The 21,671-nt window shown below is 37.2% G+C and overlaps 1 protein-coding gene across 4 annotated transcripts in view; it reads right to left on the minus strand.

The window, feature by feature from the left end:
- The window catches only part of TMEM64 (transmembrane protein 64), a 45,983-nt gene that overhangs the window by 5,422 nt on the left and 18,890 nt on the right, over positions 1 to 21,671 (minus strand). Inside the window, exons 2-4 of one of the 4 annotated variants that reach the window (XM_070382928.1) lie at positions 20,575 to 20,730; positions 15,202 to 15,300; positions 1,830 to 5,819 (exon numbers count right to left, since the gene is read on the minus strand). In XM_070382928.1, the coding sequence (XP_070239029.1) occupies positions 5,631 to 5,819; positions 15,202 to 15,300; positions 20,575 to 20,730 (444 nt within the window). In that variant the 3' untranslated portion in view covers positions 1,830 to 5,630. Of the gene's footprint in view, positions 1 to 1,829; positions 5,820 to 14,684; positions 14,706 to 15,201; positions 15,301 to 20,574; positions 20,731 to 21,671 lie in introns of those variants that run through there. The other 3 variants (XM_070382929.1, XM_005888297.3, XM_070382930.1) reach the window with 3 other exon arrangements.

The raw sequence follows: 21,671 nt of genomic DNA on the forward strand, positions 1-21,671 counted from the left end.
TAACTATGAAAGGCAGAATAAACAAATCCACTCAAGGTTTCTACTTTATGGTGGTTATGAGTTTTATGCCATCCTAAGATAAAAATATTTATTAAAATATACTAGTCTAAATGTATACCTACTTTTAGAATTATGTAATTCTCAAATTGCTCTTTGTTTTGGTTCAGTATATATTCTATTCACTCTTTTCTATCCCACTTCATGCATATTTTGTAATTTTTAAGCCTTTCAAACAGCAGGTTAACCCACAGAATATTAGTCACTTTTAAGGCTAATCACTTAATTTGGATAGTCAACTTCATTGAAACATGACAATTACTAAATACAAATTTACCAATATATACACCATTTTAACACTACCACACCTATAACGCTTTCCCTAAAAATGTTCAATATTTAACTCATAATACAGTTAGTATTAAGATATGTTTTCCCCACACTCTGAGTACGGATAGGCAGCCTCAACCAAGGAAGGTGACCATGGCAGAAAGTACTGTACAGCCTCGCATAACGAATACACACACACTGCCAACGTATTTATTCAATGAGTGCTCCACTGTACCACCACAGCTGAAGGCAGCCTGCAATGTGTGGTAGCCTATTTGTGCTCTAGCAAGCAATCCTGATGTAAAATGTCTAGGAAAAATGTACATGCAACAGTATGGGATCAGCTCTTGATGAAAGTGAAAGAGAGTGAAAAAGTTGGCTTAAAGCTCAACATTCAGAAAACGAAGATCATGGCATTCGGTCCCATCACTTCATGGCAAACAGATGGGGAAACAGTGGCAGACTTTATTTTTGGGGGCTCCAAAATCACTGCAGATGGTGATTGCAGCCATGAAATTAAAAGACACTTACTCCTTGGAAGGAAAGTTATGACCAACCTAGAGCATATTAAAAACCAGAGACATTACTTTGCCAACAAATGTCGGTCTTGTCAAGGCTATGGTTTTTCCTGTGGTCATGTATGGATGTGAGAGTTGGACTATAAAGAAAGCTGAATGCCGAAGAATTGATGCGTTTGAACTGTGGTGTTGGAGAAGACTCTTGAGAGTCCCTTGGACTGCAAGGAGATCCAACCAGTCCATCCTAAAGGAGATCAGTCCTGGGTGTTCATTGGTAGGACTGATGTTGAATCTGAAATTCCAATACTTTGGCCACCTGATGTGAAGAGCTGACTCATTTGAAAAGACCCTGATGCTGGGAAAGATTGAGGGCAGGAGGAGAAGGGGACAACAGAGGATGAGATGGTTGGATGGCATCACTGACTCAATGGACATGGGTTTGGGTAAACTCCGGGAGTTGGTGATTGACAGGGAGGCCTGGCATGCTGTGGTTCATGGGGTCGCAGAGTCAGACACGACTGAGCAACTGAACTGAACAAACCAACAAGGACAATGTCATTCCAAGTACTAAGAAGAAAGTTTTATGGTGGCTGGAACGGGCCCTTAGGAAATAGTCATAGAAACAGGGTAGACGTCAATAGGAAATTAAGACTGGTAAAAGTCGTTTAACATTATGAAAGGCATCATAAAGATTTCTATAGCCTGGGCAAATGACTAACTGTTATTTGACTGGCAGGTAGCATTTCATGATTTGCGGATGTTAGAAAAAAAGCACACTGAAGATTGAGTGCCAATGTAAGATACCAAAATAATTTCTCCACAGGGCCTCTGCCATAACCATAACCACCCTCATCTAGGGTCAATTATGAGCATTATCACTTTTAGAAACATGTCCACCATTCCTCCTAAATTGCTCCCTCCCCTTGCAAATGGCCCTAAATTCATTAAATTACAGAGGGGAAGTAAGAGAAGAGAAAAGGAAAATAAAACATAACCTTTTATTTTCTCAGGCACACAAGTGATTTAGGATACCAATTATCAAGAGATTTTACTGATTTACCTTTAGAATTATCTATTTTAAACCTTTAGCTACCTTAGAAAATAGTTTACAGCAATCACTTTGCCATTCAGAAGTACCAAGTTATAATTCAGTTGCTGAATCAGTTAACAGTTTATAGTCAACATATGCGAGGTTACTGGAATTCCTTAGTTTTAAATATCCTGTGGAACAAGTTTTCCACTTCTTTTAAGTTTTTCAGGTTAAAGACATGACCACTAAAAAAGTATATCCTAAGCAGTTTATTATTAACAAAATTAGCAATGTAAAATTTAAAAACCAACTAGTGTTACTCTGACGACCATTCTGGTACACTAAGTGGCTTGTGTTTGAAACAAAATTCCATCACTGAAGTCAATAACTTAGTATCATTATTCCTGAGGTCCTCATTAAACCTCTCTTTTCCTCTGCACATGGTGACTGGTTTTGAACAGCATGGATTTACCATGTACCTCAGAATCTACCTGTATCAACCTAGCATATACATAGCAACTTTCAGCATTCTAAAGACAGTCCTACAACTGTAGATGTACATAAGCCACAGCACCCTTCCTAAGACCAGTTCCAATCAGCGTTGCACATTAACAAACGCATACTGGTATATGCTAATAGTCTCCACCACTTAGCTCAGTTAGAGCAATGGTAAATCAGAGTAGATACTGAATTCTATAGCTTCTCAAGGAAGGAAATGCTTTATAGTCATAAGCTTGACCTGATCATGGGAAAGTCTTCTTAAAAGGTTTGCACTGGTTACAAAGTACATACAAGGAGAGTATGGCTGGCTCTGAACAAATCCACAAACTCACTTCTGAACATAAACTCAAAATATACATTCTAACGACAGAGATTTGGTTCTATTATTTTCACAAACCAAAGTATAGATTTCAAGTTATTTCACAAATCACATGATCAAATGAAAATGGACATGAAAACATGTAGTAAATTATTATGTACATGTTTTTAAAAGGGGATGTTGCTGTTTAAAAATAATTCACAAGACAAAACTTGGCAAAGAGTAAACAAAATCATTAATAATAAACCAGAAAATGTGGAAAACTAAGAAAAAGGTCCAAAGAATTAAAAACAGCACATATCTTTCAAAAGGTTTGAAACAAGTGTTTTGCAAGCTTTTAAAAATAAGCATAAAGCAACTTTAACTGTACTTTAAATGATTTGAGAATCCAAATCTTAAATGATTTGAGAAATAAAAAAATCCAATATATATATATTATTTATATATATGTAAATATATATATTTAAGAAATCCAATATATAATATATATATTAATATATACTCTATGACTGGAGGCAATATTAGGGCAACATAAAAAGGATCCTATAGAAATTTGTTGCTGCCAGAAATCTGGCATGTGGGATTAAAGATGGAATGAATATAACATTGTATATGTTTTGTCAATACAGCATGTTTTGTACAATTTATAGACAGCACATATATTAATAAAAAAACAGCAACCAAATGCAGCTATCAAACAGCATGACTATAAGGGATAACAGTTTATGTGGAGGCTGGAAACAATGAACAAAAGGAAAACTGCAGTTTTAGATTAATGTTTTAAAAATAGTACATCCATACTATTTTAAGTAAAAATGGATGATTTTATTATATAAAATCATGTTGGCAGAATATAGAAAAGTTACTTCTCTTTTACCTTTACATATTTAAGTACTAAGCAAAATGCAACAGTTGGAAAAACTCATGACAAACTACCAATAGTTTTTCATTTGGCAAAATTATTCAAGTTACAAAATGCCAAAGTAAATAAATGCACTTCAAAATACATGAAGTGTAATACAAGTGTATGAAAGTAGTGATCTTAAATTATTAATTTCTTTATAAAAAAACTAAACAAACAGAAAGCACAAGATAGTTTCAAGTTAGACAAGAATAAATCAAATCATTGTTTATTAGGATAATTAAACTAAAATAATTATTAAAGAAATGAAACAATTAATTAGGATTTAAAAAAAGAATAACATTTCAATGGTATTTTTCTATCAATAAAAGAAGGAAAGATTTGTAGGTCAGTTGACTGCTATAGACCCAGGTCCCTATAAAATCATCTGGACTATACCAAAAGAACTTGGTATAGACATAAAAACAAACTTCACTGTTATTCAAAGGTGAGAAAACTTATTCATTATGAAGGAAAGGGAAATAATTATACCTGCAACAGGGCAAAAATTTATATACTAAAATGATTAAATGTATCCGTAGCATAAAATTAAAATAATTGCTTCTAAATAATTCTTTTGCACTTTAGTAAATTAGGGTAAAGATTTTACCCTAATGAAAAGGCAAATGGGAGGTCTCTGATAAGGTGGCACCTTCATAGCTAAAAAACAGATACATACCAGAAAATCTGCATTCATATCAATAATCTCCACTGTAAAATAAACTAATCATTAAGATCACAATTAAGCTACTTTAAAAATATAAGGTGATAAATGAATGTCATATGAATCATATACCAAATTATTATATTCTATACACATAAGTACTATTAATAAATACACTCAATTCATTCTACAGGAAAAAGAACTGAGACTTAATTTCACATTTCAGAATTCCTGAGTCTTATCAGAGGAAAACAAGTACCAAAAAACAAACAAAATAAGCCTACTCTATAGTAGGGCAAATATATAATACAAATCTGGGCATCAAGATAACATTACTTACAGTTGTAAAGCTGAAGACTATGGGGACAAATATATATGTACTTCAACAGAATTATAAACCTGATTTTAAAGCTTAATTTTTTAGATAGGCATTTTGATCAAACAAGGCCATCAGAGTGACATCTTCAGTGATTGTAAGCCCACCACTTTAAAGGAATAACATCTTTATTTCAAAGCCTAATAATGAATACAAAAAGAAAAGAAGTTTATTTTAATAAAATTTTCAGTAAGACTGTAATAGGACAGCCCTTTGATGGAAGACCTAAGGAGGCTAAAGCCAATGATGTGAAATTAGAACACAAGTTCTAATTTGAGCCACTACGCATTAAATAATTTCCCTTTCGCTTTGCATATTACACAGCAAAAATAAAAAAGGTATCTTAAGAGCACTTCAGTCCCACAATGTAGGATTTAAACTTGTGTGTATAGGTGTAACAATTTGATCCTTGCAAAAACACATTTAAACAAAAGTTCATGTCTATTTTCTAACTAGCAAGGAAAAGGAAAGCAAAGTAGTTCCAACTAAAACATTAAAAAAAAAACAAAACAAGACATGATTTATCCTTTCTGGAAACACTACAAAAGCAAAGAACATCCAATAATATTATACATTTAAAATTGCATACTTTTACTCATTTTTATAAGCAGGAAAGACACATACAACTATTCATAGTCTTTATAAATGAAGACACTAAACAGAAAAATATTTGGATTATTTTTCTGTTCGTAAGTACTCATAAAGAAAATGACAAAAAAAAAAAAAAAACCCAAAACCTAAAGTGCAGACTTACAGGCCACTAAGGGCATAATAAATGATAAAGAGCTGCAGCCAAAGGTGCATCGACATTTACACTTACATATCCAGAAAATGATTCCTGTTTTTAAAAACTGTGCAATTTAAAAACTAGTCATTTGTGTGTGTGTGTGTGTGCCATAAGACAATTAAAACTTGCATCCCTGCCCAGTAGTAAGGGAACTGCTAGATCTTGGACAGCACACTAGGCTCTTGACAATTACACATTTCATTAGAATTATACAATATTGATTCCATCTCCAGAAAATGTTAGGGTCCTCTTGTAGAATGAAGAGCCACTGATATTTGGTTGATTGCCTTTAACCAGAGAGGTTTTCAGTTCCATTTCGCAAGCTACAATAGCTGCATTCAATTCCACTTGAGCTCGATGAACTACATAAAACATGAGGCCTATACTTATAATAATCTGTGAATAAAAATAAAAATTACAGTTAACAATATTTTATATAGTAAAAAGGGAGAACTTTCTAAGCCAATAAATGTTGTCTTAGAAATATTGCAAACAGGATATTTATAATAATCTGTGAATAAAAATAAAACATTACAGTTAGCAATGTTTTACATAGTAAAAAGGCAGAACATTTCCAAGCCAATAAATATCGTCAGAAATGTTTCAAACAGGGCAGTTTTCAAACACAGTAAGGTAACATTTTTAAATAGTTTACACAAAGGTGTCATTTATTTCTTGTCTGCTGGGTGTAGAGGGCCAACATCTACACAGTGTTCATAACAGTGTCAGGTTAACACAAAGCAAGCATATATCCCTTTTAGTCCATATTAAATGATGTTTGTTTGATGTCAAGCTTCTTTCTTTGTATCAAAAAGTTTCCTTCAATGAATAAAAAAATATATATTTCTACAATAAAGTTGGCTAAACTTTGTTAATGTAATTCATGTAGTATTACTTCTGTGCAAAACTATAAATGTCTGTAGGTATTTTTAAGTTGACTTAGAAACACTACTATTTGCAAATGACCTACCTGGTACAGCTGAAATGAAAAATATTAAAACACTTGAAAAATGAAATGCCAATAAGCTTTAAAAGAAATTAACAAGAGACTGTGAACATGAAGTTGTCTACCCTTTTCAAAATAAAAACACAGAAACGTGATAAGGGGAAAAATTCCAGTAAAAGGAACAGAAAAAGCACCAAGGCTCTAGTCTCAGTTCAGCCGCTCACTTAGCGATCTGATTTCAAGTAAGCACCTGGGAACCACGTGGGCTTCTCCCGCTGTCCAGAAGCTGTGCTCCCTCTGTACTTAAAACATTCTACAGACAATTCAGCTCAATGACTGTCTAAGCAGTCTACATCTTCTAAATGATATTTATTCCAAAGTTCATTTGTAAAGCAGTTCTTCAGGGTTTGGAGCAAAATATTCTCAGTAGATGTTTAATGTTTCAGCATGCTTTCAAAAGCTGCTCTAAGCATAGTGATCCTGAAATACAATACTGTTTCAATTAAGCCTACCTATATTTTTATGGGAGAAATACTCCAGGTACAAATGTTGAGGGTGGAAGGGGAAGGTGGTGACCTACCTCACACTGATGGTGAGGCAGGTTAAGGAGATGAAGGAATCTGGAACTTGTACAAGGGATGTACATTAAGTGAGTACCCATTACTCAATACAATTCTAAGCAAAGTAGTTATTTTATCTTATTTTTTATGCTACAGGAGACAAAGATAATTAATTTTCACCCATAGTTAACATTTTTCTTTCTTTAATGTTACTATAGTTGATTTACAGTGTCGTGTTAGTTTCAGGTGTCTACTCATTCTCTTTTAGATTCTTTTCTCACATAGGTTATCACAGAATACTGAGTAGTTTCCTGTGCTGTACAGTAGGTCCTTGGCTGGTTCTCTACCTTATACAGAGCAGTGTTTGTGTGTTCATCCCAAGCTCCTGATTTATCCTCTACTCATCTCCTCTTTTGTAACTGTAAGTTTGTTTTCAATGTCTGTAAGTCTGTTTCCATTTTGTAAATAAGTTTATTTGTATCTTTTTTTTAAAAATTAAATTCCACATAGGAATATCAGAGAAGGCAATGGCACCCCACTCTAGTACTCTTGCCTGGAAAATCCCATGGATGGAGGAGCCTGGTGGGCTGCAGCCCATGGGGTCGCTAAGAGTAGGACACAACTGAGCGACTTCACTTTCACTCTTCACTTTCATGCATTGGAGAAGGAAATGGCAACCCATTCCAGTGTTCTTGCCTGGAGAATCCCAGGGACGGGGGAGCCTGGTGGGCCATGGTCCATGGGGTCGCACAGAGTCAGACGTGATAGAAGCGACTTAGCACGCATGTTGTTCTGTGTAGTGGCTGCACCAATTCACATTCCCAGCAACACTGCAGAAGGGTTCCCTTCAAATCAGTTATTTTAAACGTAGGCCTTTAAATCTTGCCATTGTTCTCTAGTATGTTATCTCTCTGGAAAATATAAATTATACTTATTGAACACCCTAAGTCTGATACTATGTGGATGGTAATACCATAAAAAGAGATGGAAAAATGTTAGTTACCTAGTTGGGAGAGGGTGTGAATGAGATGCTAAGTTCTGCTCTGGATATGCTGAATTTGAGGTGCCAATTAGATATCCAAAGCAATTCAGTGAATAGGTCTAAAGGTATGGAAAGAAGACTAAGCTGAAGACGCATATTAGGGAGTCCTCACAATGTCCTTAATAATAGTAGCCACTATAGTAACTGCATTTGCCAAGAAGAAAAGTTTTCAGAGTGAGACTAAAAAGCTTTGGCTAGAGTCTTGAGGAGGACCAAGTTAGGAGTAAAAGGAGGAGGTGCTGATAAATGAGCCAGGAAAACAGTGAAAAAGCTCAAGATAGTGGTGTCAAAGAAGCTAAGAGAAGAAAACATTTTTAAAAAGCATAGTTGTGAGTCTTAGCTTGCTAAGATGAGAACTAGAAAGTGTATCTGATTTACAGAAGGTTAGTGATGAAAGCTCGAGGGAAGGATTTGGCAAGGCCATAGAAAGTAAGTTTACAACTAGTGAGAAAGTTTTTCAGGTTCCCCGCAAGGGTGAATTGGCTACCTCTTTACATGGGATTTTCTCCAGATGTCTTTCTGGAGCCCAGGGGTTGGAAATTTATACTGACTCTTCCTAACAGCCCAGTGAAGTGTTAAAATAATACAAAACAAAACCAAACCTTTTTACAAAGTTTCCCTACTAAAACAAAAGAATCAAACATAAGTAGAAAGACAGCCTTATACAAGAAAGTGATTTCTTCCACTGTTAACTGAAAAGCAGGCCAAGAGTATAAGCAGAACATAAGGTTAGGAGATTCCATAGCTGTAAATTGAGGGGTTTCCCATTTGAAGGCTTTTGATTTTTCTGTTAAGCAAGAAAGGTAATCTGTTGTGAAGAAGGAAGTTGGGGCAGGAGGAAGAATTTGTGAGGGGAGTGAGGATAAGTTTGAAAGTCATAAGGAAAATGGGGAAATGGGAAGACGAAGGGAACAGAATATACAGCAGTGTTGAGAAACCAGCTGAAGGCTTGCAACCATGAATTAAATATCACCAGTCTACTTAGATGCATTACTTCCCCAAAAGAGCAGGTGCAAGAGCAGATCAAAATTTGGATTTATCCAGGATTGGGTTTTGGTTGATGAGTACACACAAAAATATATGGAAAAGACTAAGTTGACAAACCATGGAATCTATGTTGAATTTCAGTACAATGAAGAGTTGTGCCTTCCTCTGAATATCTATGTGGTACTGCTCTAATGTTAATGGACACTCTGGATTCTCTTTCGGTGGCTATACTGGGAGGCAAATTTGTGGCTTACTTCTACCAAGTATGAGGAAGCTTATGATACTAACCCTTTCATGGATCATAGCTCTATCATGGCAAAGGGGCTTGTGTAACTCAATAAAGCTATGAGCCATGCCATGCAGGGCCTCTCAAGATGACGGATGACAGTGAAGAGTACTACTGTCCACTGGAGCAGGAAATAGCAAACCACTCCAGTATTCTTGCCAGGAGAACCCCATGAACAGTATGAAAAGACAAAAAGATACAAAACGAAAGATGAGCTCCCCGGGTTTGAAGGTGTCCAGTATGCTACTGGGGAAGAGTAAAGGGCAATGAAATAGCTCCAGAAAGACTTAAGAGGCTGGCCAAAGCAGAAACGATGCTCAGCTGTGGATGTGTCTGGTGGTGAAAGTAAAGTCCAACACAATAAAGAACAATATTGCACATGAACTTCAAATGTTTTTTGACCCTGTGACCTGTAGCCCATCAAGCTCCTCTGTGCATGGAAGTTTTCAGGCAAGAATCCTGCAGTGGGCAGCCATTCCCTTCTCCAGGGGACCTACTTCACCCAAGGATTAAGCCTGGGTTGCATGCGCTGCAGGCAGATTTTTTTTGTTCTACTGTGGGCAAGAATCCCTTAGAAGACATGAAGTAGCCCTCATAGTCAACAAAATAGTCCAAAATGCAGTACTGTGGTGCAGTTTCAAAAACAACAGAATTGTCTCGGTTTGTTTCCATGGCAAACCATTCAACATCACAGCAATCAAAGTCTATGCCCCAATCACTGAGGCTGAAGAAGCTGAAGTTGACCAGTTCTATGAACACCTACAACACCTTCTAGAATTAACACTAAAAAAGATGTCCTTTTCATCATAAGGGATTAGAATGCAAAAGCAGGAAGTCAAGACATATTTGAAGAAACAGGCAAGGTTGGCCTTGGAGTACAAAATGAAGTAGGACAAACGCGAACAGAGTTCTGTGAAGAGAACTCGCTGGTCACAGCACACACACTTTCCACAACCCAAAAGACAATTCTACATTTGGACATCATGAGACGGTCAATACCAGAATCAGACTAAATATGTTTTTTGTAGCCAAAGATGCAGAAGCTCTATACAGTCAGCAAAAACAGGACCTGGAGCTGACTGTGGCTCAGATCATGAGTTCCTTATTGCAAAACTCAGGGTTGAATTGAAGAAAAGTAGAGAAAACCACTAGGCCATTCAAGTATGACCTAAATCAAATCCCTCATGATTATATACTGGTGGTAGTGAATAGATTTAAGGCATCAGATCTGGCAGAGTGCTTGAAGAACTATGGACAGAGGTTGGTGACACTGTATAGGAGGCAGTATCCAAAACCATCCCAAAGAAAAAGAAATGCAAGAAGGCAAAGTGGTTGTCTGGGGAGGCTTTACAAATTGCTGAAGAAAGAAGAGAAGCAAAAGCAAAAGAAGAAAGGGAAAGATATACCCATCTGAATGCAGAGTTCCAGATAATAGCAGCGAGAGATAATGAAATCACTCAGTCATGTCCAACTCTTTGTTGACGCCATGTACCAGGCTCCTCCGTCCATGGGATTCTCTAGGCAAGAGTACTAGAGTGGGGTGCCATTTCCTTCTCCAGGGGATATTCCCGACCCAGGGATTGAACCTAGGTCTCCCCACCTTGCAGGCAGATGCTTTATCCTCTGAGCCACCAGGGAAGCCAGCAGGAGAGATAAGACCCCCTTAAATGAAGAGTGCAAAGAAACAGAGGAAAATAACAGCATCAGAAAGACTAGAGATCTCTTCAGGAAAACTGGAGATATCCAGGGAACATTTCATGCAAAGATGGACACAATAAAGGACAGAAATGGTAAGGTCCTAACAAAAGCAGAAGAAATTAAGAAGAGAATTAGACAAGAAAGGTCTTAATGACTTGGATAACCATGATGGTGTGATCACTCACCTAGAGCCAGACATCCTGGAATATGAAGTCATGTAAGCCTTAGGAAGCACTACTATGAACAATCTACTGGAGGTGATGGAATTCCAGCTGAGTGATTTAAAATCCTGAAAGGTTTTAGACTGAGTGCTGTTCAAGTGTTGCATTCAATATGTCAGCAAATTTTGAAAACTCAGCAGTGGCTACTCTCAGGACTGGAAAAGGTCAGCTTTCATTCCAATCCCGAGGAAGGGCAATGCCAGACAGTGTTCTACCTACTGTACAATTGTGTTTATGTCACAGGACAGCAAGGTTATGCTCAAAATTCTTCACTTTAGGCTAAAGCAGTATATGAACTGAAAACTTCCAGATGTATAAGCCGGGTTTCGAAGAGGCAGAGGAACCAGAGATCAAACTGCCAACATTCACTGGATCATGGAGAAAGCAAGGGAGGAGCTCCAGAGATAGGTTTATTTCTGCTTCACTGACTATGCTAAAGCCTTTGATTGTGTGGCTCAGAACAAACCATGGAAAATTCTTAGATGGGAGTACCAGACTACCTTACTCATTTCCTGTGAAACCTGTATGTGGGTCAAGAAGCAACAATGAGATCTCCTGCGTGAGCATAAAAAATCACAACTATGTTTTGAACAATCATTGACAAAAGGATGCTGGAATCCCTCAAAGAAAGGTACCCCATGTCCAACGGAGAAGCTGTAACGAGATGGTAGGAGGGGCACAATCACAATGAAATCAAACTCCCACAACCACCAGGCAGATGACCCTCAAACTGGAGAACAATAATACCAAAGAAGTTCCCACACAGCCATGAAAGTTCTAGGCCCAGATCAGGATTCCCAGCCTGGGCATCTGGGAAATGGACTAGGAGATGCCAGGGAATCTGACATTGAAGGCCTGTGGGATCTGACTGCAGGACTTCCACAGGACTGGGGAAACAGAGACTCGGCTCTTGGAGGGCACAAACAAACCTTGTGTTCACCAGGACCAAGAACAAAGGAGCAGTGACCCTACAAGACACTGAGCCAGACCTACCCAGGAGTATCTGAGGTTCTCCTGAGGTGGGGGTCGGCAGGGGCTCACCGCGGAGATGAGGGCACTGGCGGCGGCAGTCATGAGAGGTGCTCCTTGGTAGCGTTAAGTCCTCTTGGAAATCACCATTAGCCCTACCACAGACCCTGCAGACTCCAGGGCTGGGTCACCTTGGGCCAAACAACTAACAGGGAGGGAGTACGGCCTCACTCAGGAGCAGACAACTGTATTAAAGGTTTACTAAGCAGGCTCTGCCCACCAGAGCAAGACCCAGATTTCCTACAGCCAGTCCCTCCCATAAGGAAGTTTGCAGAATCCTCTTAACCTCATCCACCAAAGGGCAGACTGAGGAAGCAAGAATTACAGTCCTGCGGGTACAGAATGAGAAACACAATCATAGAAAGCTAATTAAAATGAAAAGAATTAGGATTACATCCCAGATGAAGGAACAAGATAAATTCCCAGAAAACAGCTGAATGAAGTGGAGTTAGGCAACCTTATAGAAAAAGAATTCAGGATAGTGATAATGAGGATGATCCAGGATCTCGGAAAAGAATGGAGAAAATGCAAGAAATGTTTACCAAAGACCTAGAAGAACTCAAGAACAAACACAGAGATGAATAATACACTAGAAGGATTTAATAGCAGAATAACTGATGCAGAAGAACAGATAAGTGATGTTGAGGATAGAATGGTGGAAATCTTGCTGCAAAAAAGAATATAGAAAAAATAATAAAAAGAAATGATGACAGGCTAGCCTAAGAGACCTCTGGGACAACATTAAACATACCAACATTCACATTATAGGTGTTCCACAAGGAGAAGAGAAAGATATAGGACCAGAGATAATATCTGAAGAGATAACAGTGGAAAACTTCCCTAACATGGGAAAAGAAATAGTCAACAAAATCCAGGAAGCACAGAGTTCCAGGTAGGATAAACCCAAGGAGGAACACATGAAGACACATAGTAATCAAAAATTAAAGATAAAGATAAAATATTAAAAGCTATAAGGGAAAAATAATAAAATATACAAGGGAACTCCTGTAAGGTTATCAGTTGATTTCTCAAAAGAAATTCTACAAGCCAGAAGGGAATGATACAATATGTTCAAAGTGATGAAAGGGAAGAACCTACAACCCAGAATACTCTACCCAGAAAGACTCTCATTCAGATCTAATAGAGAAATCAAAAGCCTTACAGACAAAAGTTAAGAGAATTGAGCAACACTAAACCAGCTTTACAACAAATGCTAAAGAACTTCTTTAGTCAGCAAACAAGAGAATGAAAAGCCTTACAAAAAATAAACCCAAAATCAATTAAGAAAATGGTAATAGGGTCATACATATCAATAATTACCTTAATGTAAATGGACTAAATGCACCAACCAAAAGACATAAACCGGCTGGGTAGATAAAAAAACAAGACCCAATATACACAGCTGTCTACAAGAGACCCACCTCAGATCTAGGAACGCTTACAAACTGAAAGTACGGAGATGAGAAGAAAGTATTCCACGCTAATGGAAATCGTAAGAAAGCTGATGTAGCAATACTCATATCAGACAAAACATACTTTATAAAAAGATGGTTATAAGAGACAAAGGACATTACATAATGATCAAGGGTTCAATCCAAGAAGATTTAACAATTATAAATACCTATATATGTACCCGGAGAAGGCAATGGCACCCCACTCCAGTAATTTTGCCTAGAAAATCCCATGGACAGAGGAGCCTGGTAGGCTGCAGTCCATGGGGTCGCTAGAGTCGGACATGACTGAGCGACTTCACTTTCACTTTTCACTTTCATGCATTGGAGAAGGAAATGGCAACCCACTCTAGTGTTCTTGCCTGGAGAATCCCAGGGATGGGGAAGCCTGGTGGGCTGCCATCTATGGGGTTGCACAGAGTTGGACACGACTGACGTGATGCAGCAGCATATATGCACCCAACATAGGATCACCTCAATATGTAAGGCAAATATTAACAACCATAAGGGGAGACACTAACAGTGACACAATCATAGTGCAGGACTTTAATAACCCACTTTCATCAATGGACTGATCATCTGGACAGAAAACTAACAAGGAATCAAAGGGCTTAAATGACACTTCGGACGAGCTGGGCTTTTTTTTGATCTTTATAGAGCATTCCATCCCAAAGCAGCAGACTACACATTTTTCTCAAGTGCACAGGCATATTCTCCAGGACTGATCACAAGCTGGGCCACACGGCAAGTGTTAGTAAATTTAAGAAAATCAAAATCAAGCATCTTGTCTGATCAAAATGCTGAGACTAGAAATAAACTATATAAAAAAAATCTAAAAAAACAAAACACATGGTAGCTAAACAATATGCTACAAAACAACCAAAGGATCACCAAAGAAATCAAAGTGGAAATAAAAAATACCTAGAGACAAATGAAAACAAAAGCATAACACTTCAATACTTATGGGAAGCAGCAAAAGCCATTCTAAGAGAGAAGTTTACAGCAATACAATCTTACCTCCAGAAACAAGAAAAATCTCAAGTAAACTATGTAACATTACACCTAAAACAACCAGAGAAAGAAAAAACAAAATCTAAAGTTACTAGAAGTAAAAAAATCATAAAGATTAGAACAGAAATAGATGAAATAGAGAAAAAGAAAACTGCAAAGATCAATGAAACTAAAAGCTGGTTCTTTGAAAAAATAAACAAAATTGGTAAACTTTTAGTCAGACTCATCAAGAAAAAAAGGGAGTTGACTCAAATCAATAAAATAAGAAATGAAAAAGGAGAAGTTACAACTGATTCCATAGAAAAGCAAGTGTCACAAGAAACTACTATGGGCCAATAAATTGGACAATCTGGAAGAAACAGACAAATTCTCAGAAAGGCACAATCTCCCTAGACTGAACCTGGGAGAAACAGAAAATATGAACAGACTAATCACAAGTGCTAAAACTGAAACTGTGATTAAAAACCTCCCAAAAAACCAAAAGCCCAGGACCTGACAGCTTCACAGGTGAATTTTACCAAACATTTAGAGAAGAGTTGACACCTACCCTTCTGAAACTGTTCCAAACAACTGCAGAGGAAGGAAAACTTCCAAACTCATTTTGTGAGGCCACCATCACCCTGATACCAAAAGCAGACAAAGATACCTTCAAAAGAAGAAATTTACAGGCTTGTATCACTGTTGAATATAGATGCAAAAATCCTCAACAAGATAATAGCAATCCATATTAAACAATACATTAAAATACATGGTCAAGTGGGATTCATCCCCGGGATGCAAGGATTTTTCAACATCTTCAAATCAATCAATGTGATTCACCGTATCAACAAACTGAAAAGTGAAAAACATACAATCCTCTCAATAGATGCAGAAAAGCTTTTGACAAAATTCAGCACTCATTTATGTAAAAATTCTACAGAAAGTGGGCACAGAGGGTACATACCTCAACATAATAAAGGTCATATATGAGAAACTGATAGCTAGCATCATATTCAATGGTGGAAAGCTGAAAGCATTCCCTCTATGATCAGGAACAACAGGAGGATGTCCAGTACTGCCACATTCATTCAACACAGTTTTGGAAGTCTTAGCTATAGCAATCAAAGAGGAAAAAGAAGTAAAGGGAATCCAAACTGGAAAAGAAGTTTGACCCCAAATAGTCAAAGCAATCTTGAGAAAGAAAAACAGCTCGAGGAATTAGGCTCCCTGACTTCAGACTATATTACAAAGCTACAATCATCAAAACAGTATGGTACTGGCTCAAAACTAGAAATATCGATCAGAGGAACAAGACAGAAAATCCAGAAAGGAGACAGAGTCTGGCACACTGCAGTCCAAGGGGTCTGCAAACAGCTGGATATGACTTAGCTACTGAACAACAAGAACAACATGATACTGTACTCTTTCAACCTTAACATGTGCTTCATTCTTTTTTTATTCCCCCCATGCTAATTTTCCCTTCAAGATGACATCTTTCTCCTCTCCATTTTCTTTTAAACCTTTTATTTTATATTGAAGTACAGCTGATTGACAATGTTGTGGTAGTTTCAGGAAGACAGCAAAGGGACTCTGCCATACATATCCATGTATCCACTCTCCCCCAAACTCCCCTCCGATCCAGGCTGCCACAAAATCCTGAGCAGAGTTCCTTGTTCAGAGTTCTATACTTCTTTAAGCTAAACTTAATACTCCCTGAAATAAACTATAAATAACATCAATGTATCAAATCAAGACATAAATATGCCTTCACATTTTCTTTGTGGTGGTTGCTTTTTGTAAATGTCTGGGCTAAGAAACGTGTTTTTTTTCCCTTTTGTTTTGTATCCTAAGCTTAAGTTTTCCAACTCAAGCTAAAGGGTAAGAAATCCCTTAGAAAAAGAAGATCCTATATTTTAAGAAGTACACTGACAAATGCATGAACTATTTTGTTCTATTACAATTTTACTGATTATATGAGTAATCTACTAAGATGCATGGAAATATAAAGTATCAAATAGTGAAAATCTTCTGAAAGCTACTAATATGAGGAATTCTAATTGCAATGTCATAAAAAAATGTTTTAAATTGTTTTCAGGAAACTAGAAAAACATAAAATTACTTAAATATACTAAAAAATGTATCTGAGAATGTAGCGTACATCAGAATCTTAGAGTACCTTGGGATGATTATAAACATAAATCATTAACATAGATACTACATAACACTTTGGCAATAAGGAGTTCATGATCTGAGCCATAGTCAGCTCCCAGTCAAAGAAACTAGGGAAAACCACTAGACCATTCATCTATGGCCTAAATCAAATCGCTTACGATTATACAGTAGAAGTGACAAACAGATTCAAGGGATTAGATCTGATAGGTAAAGTGCCTGAAGAACTATGGATGGAGGTTTGTGATGTTGTACAGAACACAGTGATCAAGACCATCCCCATGAAAAAGAAATGCAAAAATGCAAATGGTTGACTGAGGAGGCCTTATAAATAGTTGAGAAAAGAAGGGAAACTAAACACAAAGGAGAAAGGAAAGATACACGCCTTTGAATGAAGAGCTCCAAAGAATAGCAAGGAGAGATAAGAAAGCCTTCCTCAGTGATCAGTGTAAGGAAATAGAAGAAAACAATAGAATGGCAAAGGTTAGAAATCTCTTCAAGAAAATTAGAGATATCAAGGGAACATTTCATGCAAAGATGGGCACAATAAAGGACAGAAATGGTATGGACCTAACAGAAGCAGAAGATAAGAAGAGGTGGCAAGAATACACAGAAGAACTATACAAAAGAGATCTTCATGACCCAGATAACCACAATGGTGTGATCACTCACCTAGAGCCAGACATTCCAGAATGTGAAGTCAAGTGGGTCTTAGGATGCATCACTACAAACAAAGCTAGTGGAGACGATGGAATTCTAGTTGAGCTATTTCAAATCCTAAAAGATGATGCTGTGAAAGTGCTGCACTCAATATGCCAGCAAACCTGGAAAACTCAGAAGTGGCCACAGGACTGGAAAAGTCCGTTTTCATTCCAATTCCAAAGAAGGACAATGTCAAAGAATGTTCAACTACCGCACAATTGCACTCACCTCACATGCTAGCCAAGTAATGCTCAAAATTCTCCAAGCCAGGCTACAACAGTACATGAACTGTGAACTTCCAGATGTTCAAGCAGAGGAACCAGAGATCAAATTGCCAACAATCACTGGATCATCAAAAAGCAAGGGAATTCCAGAAAAACATCTACTTCTGCTTTATTGATTATACCAAAGCCTTTGACTGTGTAGATCACAACAAACTGGAAAATTCTTCAAGAGATAGGAATACTGGACCACCTTACCTGCCTCCTGAGAAATCTCTATGCAGGTCAAGAAACAACAGTTAGAACTGGATATGGAACAATGGACTGGTTCCAAATTGGGAAAGGAGTACATCAAGGCTGTATATTGTCACCCTGCTTATTTAACTTACATGCAGAGTACATCATGTGAATTCATTCATGCTGGGCTGAATGAAGCACAAGCTAGAATCAAGATTGCCAGGAGAAATATCAATAACCTCAGATATGCAGATGACACCACCCTTATGGCAGAAAGTGAAGAAGAACTAAAGAGCCTCTTGATGAAAGAGAAAGAGGAGAGTGAAAAAGTTGGCTTAAAACTCAACATTCAAAAAACTAAGATCACAGCATCTGGTTCCATCACTTCATGGCAAATAGATGGGGAAACAGTGGAAACAGTGGCAGACTTTATTTTTGGGGGCTCCAAAAGCATTGCAAATGGTGACAGCAGCCATGAAATTAAACGATGCTTGCCCCTTGGAAGAAAAGCTCCGACCAACCTAGATAGCATATTAAAAAGCAGAGACATTACTTTGCCGACAAACATCCATCTAGTCAAAGCTACAGTTTTTCCAGTAGTCATGTATGGCTGTGAGAATTGGACTATAAAGAAAGCTGAGCACCAAAGAATTGATGCTTTTGAACTGCTGTGTTGGAGAAAACTCTTGAGAGTACCTTGGACTACAAGGAGACCCAATCAGTCAATCCTAAAGGAAATCAGTCCTGAATAATCATTGGAAGGACTGATGCTGAAGCAGAAACTCCAATACTTGGGCCACCTGATGCGAAGAACTGACTCATTGGAAAAGACCCTGATGCTGGGAAAGATTGAAGGCAGGAGGAGAAGGGGACGACAGAGGATGAAATGGTTGGATGGCATCACCAACTCAATGGATGTGAGTTTGAGCAAGCTCTGGGAATTGGTGATGGACACAGCCTGGTATGCTGCAGTCCATGGGGTTGCAAAGAGTCAGACATGACTGAGCAACTGAACTGACTGACTGACATAACTCATAGAAAGTTTAATATGTGATTAGCATGTTACATTAATAAAAATAAACCAACTGTAACAAAAACTCTAAACGTAGAGCAGGTTATCTTTTAGAAAATGTAGCTGTGAAGAAAAAAACAGTAAAGGAAAATAAAAACTGATTTTCTGAATATCATAAATATTACAAAATTTATGTTAAAGCAAGTCTTCTCTGACAAGCTTATTTATAGTTTAATGTAAATATTCCTGGGCTCATTTTGTTTACTAAATTTGTACTGTCTAAGCACAAAGAAAATTACCTCTAACTTTATCATAGTATTTTTGAAACAATATAGTGCCTCAAAAACTTGAGAATAATAGCATTAAGAGTAAATCTGTAACATGATACCATATATTCAAAAGCAGTATAAATTAAAACTTACAGTTCAGGAGATCACTAAGTCAGCTATCTAACTGGTATTATCTGCTCAGTAGACTTATGAGCATGGTCTCTAGAACCAACTGCCTTTGTTCAAATCCTAATTCTACCCCTTGCACAAATTACTATCTAATGGTGTGCTGGTAAACACACACCTCTGATCTTAGGGATCAGAGGTGGCAAGCTTGATTTAGAACACTTGCCAATTTCCATAATTGTAAATACCCCCTGTCATGACCAATTTCAAGCTACCAATGTAACATTACTGAACATTACTGAACAATGAACATTACTGAACAATTGGCTTTGATAATAGATAATAAGTATATACCTACTAAGGTCTTGGTAGGCATTAAATGAGCTTAAATATATGGCATATAAAGCATTCAATAAATATTAGCTATCATCATCATCACCATCTTACTAAACTATCAAAAATAATAATTTTATATTTTGGTAAATCCTAGGAATGAAATGTGTTACAAGCAAATGAAGTTTTAACTCCTTCAGCATGTAATTTAAGGCACTGAATAAATCCGCCTACTTAGCAGGATTTTCCCCTTTTATCAATCTCTTATATGAAATTATACGTACCTCAAACTATATTATAATTTGCACGGTAGTACTAATCTATTATACAAATATTATTTGAACTTGAAATAGAATAATACTTTTATACTTTATATAAAGCAATAGTTTCTAAAAAAATTTGTTCACATCAAATTGTCCTAGAAAGAAATTTACATTGCCAGTATAATAATCTAAAAAATATCAATAGAAAAGTTCAGTATCTTCAAAATTTAAAGATATAAAGTAACTAAGATTAAAAACCCAACTTCATCAAATCTCATTAAAACTACCTTTAGAAACACAGTATTAACAATAATTCATATAAATTCAGAATATTTGATTTAGTCATGATTTTAAAAATAATCACTGCAAAAAGAACCCTATTTCTGTCATTCCCTTTTTTGTGCTTAGAAAATTTTCAATAAGTGTCAATTCAGTTCTATGTATTTCCACATATTCACAAGATTAAAAATGTAAATGTCAAAATATGAAATAGTGTTGAAAGAATAATAAAAGATGTGAAAAAGAAAAAAATCAAATTATTTTCAGTGAAATTTCTTAGATTTAAACTAAGAGACAACAAAAAAAGGCAAGCCTTGGCCTTAAACTCACCTGTAAACAAAAAACAAAATATCCACTAGCGCTTTGCTCTGCAATGACATCCTCCATGGTCCTCAGGGTGGTGCCCAGGTAAGAATTCAGGAGCTGGGTAGGAAGCAGGCCAGCTGAAGACGCCACCAGATAGTTGGGTAAGGAGAGGTCAGTGATCTAAAGGAGCATTAAACGGGATGATTCATTACCAAGTAAAACTTCAGTGTCACATAGAACTGTGCATGCAAGTCTTCCTAGCAGTTTTCTTTCAGAAGCAGAGAGAGCTGAACTACTTTTCAAAGCGTTCTGATTTTTAAACATGATTATACATGGAATATATACAGAATGTAAAAGATCTACAACGAAATAAAAGTTAAAGAAAAATTTTAACATTCTATTGCTCTGTCATTGAAAGCTGACATGTGTGACTATTGTTTTTTTCTTACACATAAATAAAAAGGTGCAGACACACACACATCACTTTGTAGAAACAGTTTTTAAAGTCTTCCTCATGTCATTAAATATTCTTCATGCTTGTTTTTGTGCTTAGTCACTCAGTCGTTTCAGACTCTTTGCGACCCCATGGACTGTAGCCCGCCAGGCTCCTCTGTCCACGAGGATTTCTCCAGGCCAGAATCCTGGAGTGGGTTGCCATGCCCTTCTCCAGGGGATCTCCCCAACCCAGGGATCGAACCCAGGTCTCCCACATTGCAGGCAGATTCTTTACCATCTGAGCCACCAGGGAAGCCCAAGAACACTGGAGTGGGTACCCTAACCCTTCTCCAGGGGATGTTACGGACCCAGGAATCAAACCGGGGTCTCCTGCACTGCAGGCAGATTCTTTACGAGCTGAGTTACCAGGGAAGCCCCTAAATATTCTTCATAAACCTAAACAGCAATGTGGTCACTGGGTTTTGAAGCCAGGTAACTCTAACTCTAAAATGACATTTAAGTACAGTCTTTGAATGTCAGTTTTTCCATCTGTAAAACGTGCGACATGTGTAAATATCTTAACAAATGCCTGGCACATGATCAGCACTCAAAAAGGTACAAAGTATCATTATACATTTATACTACATAGCACAATTTAACCATTCTTTTCCTGTGGAACATTTAAA

The sequence above is a fragment of the Bos mutus genome, chromosome 14 (genome assembly GCF_027580195.1).
Source record: "Bos mutus isolate GX-2022 chromosome 14, NWIPB_WYAK_1.1, whole genome shotgun sequence".
In the NCBI taxonomy this organism is placed as follows: domain Eukaryota; kingdom Metazoa; phylum Chordata; class Mammalia; order Artiodactyla; family Bovidae; genus Bos; species Bos mutus.